Here is a 6,754-nt window from a genome sequence, read left to right on the forward strand (position 1 = left end):
TCAACTGGAAGGCAGCTGTTGGAATTGGTTCTACGGTTACTGGAACAGTAGACGTGGCTCTCAGCTAAAATGAAACCCGGAGTTGTGTAAGCTGCTCCCATGCTATGGTGACATTTGTCAGCTGTTGCAACTACTGTAGGCCAGTGAAGTGCTATACAGGAGAAATATCTTCCAGCAAGTTGGCGATTGCCCATACAGTAGTAAAGGCATTCTGAGACAACAAACATTTTGACGAGTAGGCCATTGTTAGAACTCTCCAGTGTAATTGACCAAAGCCATCATAGCTTGTCAGTTTCACTGAAAAAGTTTGCCTGATATGTACTTGCCTCCCTGGTGAGTTGTTGTTACGCAGGTCCCTTGTTTGTAAAATCCACAATTCAGCACTAAAATGTTTTTTTTTAATGTCTTAAGTACTTCAACAATTTCTTGCCAATCTCACTGGGTCCCTCGTTTGCAATCATACCCCATGGAAACTGGAAGAGAGTAAGAAGAGGTTGGCATTGTGATCAATGTTAATTTTCAGGATTTCCCCCCAAATTCATCTCCACTGAGCTGGGAGAATTCTGCTCGGTGTTTTTTATTTGTCCAATCAATACGTATCTTTAAAGCACCAGGATTTTTGCATCAATACAGATTTCATCATTCACAAATTATGTTATAATCTTGTAATCTTCGGAATTTGAACAAACATGTCAACTTTAACCTAAAAAATTAATGCAGTTTTAATCAGAGTACTTTTAATGTATTATGTTCCATTGAACAACCATTTTCAATGCCCACAAAAACAAGTTCTATAACCAAGTGAACACTCAACATGCCATAATGAGTTCTGCAACATTCAAGAAGCCCAACCTACTCTAGGGCCAAACAGACTATTTAAATGACACTTTATCTAACATTGTAGATGCACATTTCCCCCACCACCAACCATGAGGAGATTACAGAGATAGAGAGGGTCAACTTCATTTAAAAATAAGGTCGAAATGGCAAATGGCAGGTAGGGTAAGTGTTGGAGTCACTAACTATGGAACAAAGCATGGAGCAGGGATCAAAGAGAATAACTTCAGTGTTCCCATTATTTAATTTCTCTCACAGCATTCATCACCTTGTAGAAGAAAATATAGGGAGGATAATAGCAATAGGATCAGATAGCCATGATGCTCATTATCAGTCCAAGCAACTAATGTTTTATTTCAACACCCAATTACTTTCTCTATCACATTTTGTTTACAGCATCCTATTGCACATATGCTGCTTACATGTCAATGGGCTGTAGACCAGAGTCATCAGCCATATCATCAAAGTCGAGCCTTCATCACCCAAACATCACCTTCTGTTTTGACATGGGAGCTCAAATGCAAGTGAAATTGTGGAATATCAGTAATTTAAGGCATGCTGGTAAGGTAGTTGATATTCACCCCCATGATACATGGCATGTGGTCATATATCAACTTAACACTGAGAAACTGGAATCCCTTTCAATTACATTACATTTCAGGCCTGACATTTGCTGCCTACAAAGTGACATGGATGCAACCAAAGGTATCCAATACACGATGGGGGAAGCCTAAAATCCTCAGAAAGCCATGTGATTGGTCTGCTGCAACTGAAACACATTCAACTCTCTTAAAATACATCCTGTTATTTTCAGAAAGAATGATGAATTCTTATGTCAATGTTAATATCAGAAGTTGTCTATGGAAACATGTCATGTAATTACACTCTCCTGTCGGTGATAGCATTGCAAAATGACAAGATTGCAAAAGTTATTTCTATTATAAAAATAGACATAACAATTTACAATGAAAAAGCTGATATGGAGTTTGCACTGATGCAAGATTTTTATTGCATTACAGATAAATGCAATCACTATGTCAGACACATCTGTTATATTTGGACTGTATTGTCCAATTAGCACTAGCATAATGTGTGCATGTTGCAAGTAGCAATTATATTGTTAACTATTCAAAAACACAGTTGAAATTGACATTCTATAAAGTCAACTGAATCAAACAGAAAGCATTGATACAGGTATAGCTAATAAAGACTGACACTGTGACAAGATCAGTGGAGAGATAATGTAAGTGTTGTGCTATGGACATTTCTACAACAAAAACTGGACAATATGGAAAACTGCCATTCCAAACTAACAAGCGCCTGGAGTTTGGAGCATTATTTACATTAACAGTTAACAAAACATCCAGAATATTATTGATACTATTAAATATAAAAAAGTGATTATTCTAAAAATAATTTGAAGCATCGGAGGCTGAGGGATGATCTTATAGAGGTTTATAAAATCATGAGGGGCATGGATAGAATAATTAGACAAGGTATTTTCTCTGGACTGGGGGAGTCCAGAACTAGATGGCCTAGGTTTAGTGTGAGAGGAGAAAAATTTAAAAGGGACCTAAGGGACAACTTTTTCACACAGAGGGTGAGGCATGTACGGAATGAGCTGCCAGAGGAATCGGTGGAGGCTGGTACAATTACAACATTTAAAAGGCATCTTGTGTACATGAATAGGAAGGGTTTAGAAGGATATGTGCCAAATGCTGGCAAATGGGACTATATTAAGTTGAGATATCCAGTTGGCGTGGATGAGTTAGATTGAAGGGTCTGTTTCTGTGCTGTACAACTCTGTGACTCTAAACACAAATATGCCAACTGGATGTGACCAGCACACACATTTTGCATTATTCGATAACAGTATTTTCATTATTCAAACATTGCATGTTGAAATAATTGCACTCTGTGCCATTTATTGTGCTGAACATGCCATCAAAATTGAATCTGAATTTTTATTAGTTGATTTTCCAAAAGAAGTTGTACATTCAAATGGATTAAATGTCTAACTACTAATTCATTGCATGAATACTGAGCATTTTGATTTGATTTGATTTGGAGGCATTAAAAACCTCCAAACAATTATTTATAAACATTTTATATTATTTTTTTCTAAAATGTGGTGAACTTTTGATTCAGCATTGACACAAAGTCCATAATGTGCCCTTTATCTTTACAAATGAATTTATACGGTATTTTCGATTTGTATTTTATTTTCAAACATTTGGAGTTTTTTTATAACTTGAAGCATGCTCATTTCTTTGTTAACGATATATAGACATCAATTGGCAATTATTCTTTACAATTATTACTTGACAATGATCAACGTTTATCACAGATCTCTTATGTTGGGCCCCACAATGTTCATGATACATTCGGAATTTATTGCCATACTACAGCGTGTATTATAATTTAAAAGTCTGTAAGTATGAGTCAAGACGTTAAAATATCCTAACCACTCCCAATATTCATCATGGAGTTTTTGTCTGGAGGATACTTTGTGACTTTATGCAACAATTCAAGTTTATAGGTCTCTTTTCACTTAATTAGAATTAAAGGCTAACTTTAAAATTTCCAATGGAAAATTTCCAACTGTATTTGATGCTGATGAAAATCATTTTCTCAAAAGCTAAATAATCCTGTGCCAAATGATTACATAAGTATAGTTTATTATGACTAATATTCATTCATAGTGATCTTGGTATCAAGCATGCATAGTTATAAATGTCTGAAGTGTCGATGCTTGACGAGGCCTAAGACGATCGAGATTCTGCATTCTAATACATGTAATAAGACTGCACATGTCCACATTTTTTTATATTAGTACATTGTTATTTCACTTGCAGCTTTGAAGCCTATTTCGATGCAATTTTTCCTCTGGCAGAAGCGGAATGAAAGTGTCGTTGTAAGAATTTAGCAGACTGTTAGTCAGCGAAAGGTTGCTATTGCTGTTGGTTTTCGTGACCACAATGTCTATATGTTCTTTTCCGGAAAGTCCACTCTCTCCGTTCTTAGCATTCAACTCCATTAGTTCGAGTTCGTGTTTTGCAGCCGTTTCCAAGACCTTTTGCTTGTTGTAGTAGCGAACAAAATTGTTTATGATAGGGTGGATCGGCAGTGCGATGGCTATTATGCCGCAGAGGAAACTAATCGCCGCGTTGAGTTTCCCCAGTGTTGTCTTTGGGTAAATATCCCCGTATCCAACAGTGGTCATGGTGATTATCGCCCACCAAAAGGACTGGGGGATACTTTTGAAGAGGGTTTCGGGGTGGCTTTGTTCCATGGTGAAGCCCAAAGCGGAAAAAACGAAAATGCCAACTGCCAGGTACATGAGCAGTAAACCCAGTTCTTTGAAGCTTCTCTTCAGTGCGTACGTGAGTGTTTGGAGACCGCTAGAATGGCGCGCAAGTTTAAAAATCCGCGCTATCCGCATGATCCGAAGGGCCTGGATCGCCTGCTGCACATTAGTCAGCTCCATGAGGGAAGCCCCGACTGTGGTCAAGATCAGGCTCACGTAGAAAGGCAGAATGGTGAGCACATCGATGATGTTCATGAAAGACAGGACAAATTTGAGCTTGTTGGGGGCTGCCATCAACCTGAGCACATACTCGGCTGTGAACCAGCCGATACAAGCAGTCTCGATACAGTCGAGCACTGGATGCTCCACAGGACTCCCTTCCTCATCAGTCACTTGGAGATCAGGGATGGTGCTAACACACATCACCACGGATGAAATTAAGATGAACAGAAAAGACAGAACTGCAACCACTCTGGCCAGGCAGGACGAGTCGGGTTTTTCCATCAGTTTCCAGAGGAATTTCTGAGATTTCCCCCAACAGCTGTCAGCCGATTTGCCCCGGTCGGCCAAAATAAGCTGCACTTGTTTTGCGATTTCTTCCAACTCTTCATTTTTTTCGCCTAAGAGGCATTTGCAACATTCGTCCAAAAAGTCCACTTCGATCTTCCAGAAGTCCAACTCATTTTTGAAACAAATGGGGCACACCCCTTTCTTCATGTGGATTTCCCCGAAATAGTAAGCGTCCATGACACATTTGAATGAGTCCGGGTCTCTGTCGAAGTAGAACTCTCCTTTGCTGGGATCGTAGTCATCGCAAAGGGCGAAGATCGCTTCGTAGCCGCTGCAGTTGAGCAATTTCGCCAGCCTGCTCTCCGGGTATCGGTTCAAAACATCCCCGTACAGAACATGCCGCACGCCGCCAATATTCACCACCATCTCCTGATCTTCCCAAGTGTCTAACTGATCAGTACTCGGGCTTCTCGATTCCGTCCCCATGCTCATGAGTATTTCACATTAAATCAAGTTTAGCCAACACACTTCTCGCTCCCTTGAGAAATGTCTGAACGCAACTCCAACTTGCATCGATGTTGTCGGTATTTCCTGAAATGTATACATGTATATACACACACACAAACACACACACCAATCCACCAGAATAGAATCGGGGGAAGTGGCTTCACAAATGAGGGAAGGATGGTGAAGAAAGCGTTTTAGATCAAAACTCACCGTTGGAAGTTGGAATCGCCTACTTATAACCCTCAGAGGAGAGCCAACCAACAGTACGTCATCCTCTCTAGCAATTGATTAATGAGATATATTCAATTAACGGGACACCAGGCAATCTGTCATGTTGCTAATCTCGTGAAACCAGAACAAAACCTGGCAAACGTGGAGTTTGAAGAAAGCTGTCTTTCCCGTAGTCAGTTTGATTTATAAGAAAAAAGACTTTAAGACGATTTATTTGACGACAATGAGTGAAGCGAATTTTGTCACTGCAATCCACAGCACTGGAGAATGTCAACAGATCGGATCAGAAAGGTAACATAATCTGTCTCTTGGACGCGCATTGAAATTCTTCCCATCCACACGAGATAATATGAACCAACTGTAGCAGCTAGAAGCAAGCCACGCTCCCTGCTGGTGAAAAAAACTGCACAGCGATTGAAAACAGTTAGTGATACGGCAAAATCTATTATCCTCTTCATATTTTACAAAGCAAACGCAAAATCACCAAGCCGATATACCAAACTTAGCTATAACAGTTGGTGAGTCATACGCAAAGCGTAATTTTATATTCCGCTGAACTAATTCAACACAGGTTTTTCTTCTTTTACTCGATGCTTAAGAACAAATTAGTTATAATTCATAGCACTGTCGTTTATGACTCTATTAATGTTCAACACCAAAGTCAGCTTCCCTACAGTGTCCAATTACAGCAATTGACCAATTGCATTAAATGTCTACACATTATCAGGGCAAAATATTTATTTCACAAAGCTAGCAAAAACATTACACGTTTCCTCAATTATAATGAAAAAGCTGGAAAACGGCCCAATATGATATTACTCGACTATAGTATCAGGGATACTGCAGTCCCCCAGCTAGAACTGGATACACCTTTCACGTCTTTTAGCGGCCGCCACAGGAGATCATTCAACGTTACAAAATTAGGAAGAATGAACACCTAACTTAAAATTATCCTTTAGCAGGATAAATCTCCACTACTCATTAAAAAAAGTGTTAATTCATCCTATAACAATTTCTCTCCTATTCGTTATAGCTTCATGTCTATATTTCATTGAACCTCCAAAATTCTAAATGGACTTTACATCCACTTCCTTCCTCATCTTACGTAATTGCATTCGAATTTTCCTTTTTAGAAGTCTTTTTTTACCATCTGTCTCCTTCTTCTGTTTCTCTCCCTTCTGCCTCTTACCTATGGGTCCCTGTGATATAATTTCCCTACTTGTCAGAGAATAATCATGGCAGTTTTAGGAAAATACTGCAGGTACATCTCAAAGCAGAGTTTTCAGATGATCTATATTTAACAGCTTAATCAATGACTTTGTCCATGATAGTATAACTGCTTAGTGGTGATTTTACAATTTT

At 39.0% G+C, this 6,754-nt stretch overlaps 1 protein-coding gene across 1 annotated transcript; it reads right to left on the reverse strand.

Annotated features, from left to right (window-relative positions):
• Positions 1-642: 642 nt before the first annotated feature.
• kcnf1b (potassium voltage-gated channel, subfamily F, member 1b) lies at positions 643-5,869 on the reverse strand. The gene has a single exon (XM_043677841.2). It carries the CDS (start codon positions 5,144-5,146, stop codon positions 3,683-3,685), a length of 1,464 nt encoding a protein of 487 aa, XP_043533776.2. The 5' UTR covers positions 5,147-5,869; the 3' UTR covers positions 643-3,682.
• Positions 5,870-6,754: the final 885 nt, after the last annotated feature.

The sequence above is a fragment of the Chiloscyllium plagiosum genome, unplaced genomic scaffold (assembly GCF_037043375.1).
Source record: "Chiloscyllium plagiosum isolate Xiang-an unplaced genomic scaffold, Cpla_swu_hap1 HiC_scaffold_3, whole genome shotgun sequence".
Lineage (NCBI taxonomy): Eukaryota > Metazoa > Chordata > Chondrichthyes > Orectolobiformes > Hemiscylliidae > Chiloscyllium > Chiloscyllium plagiosum.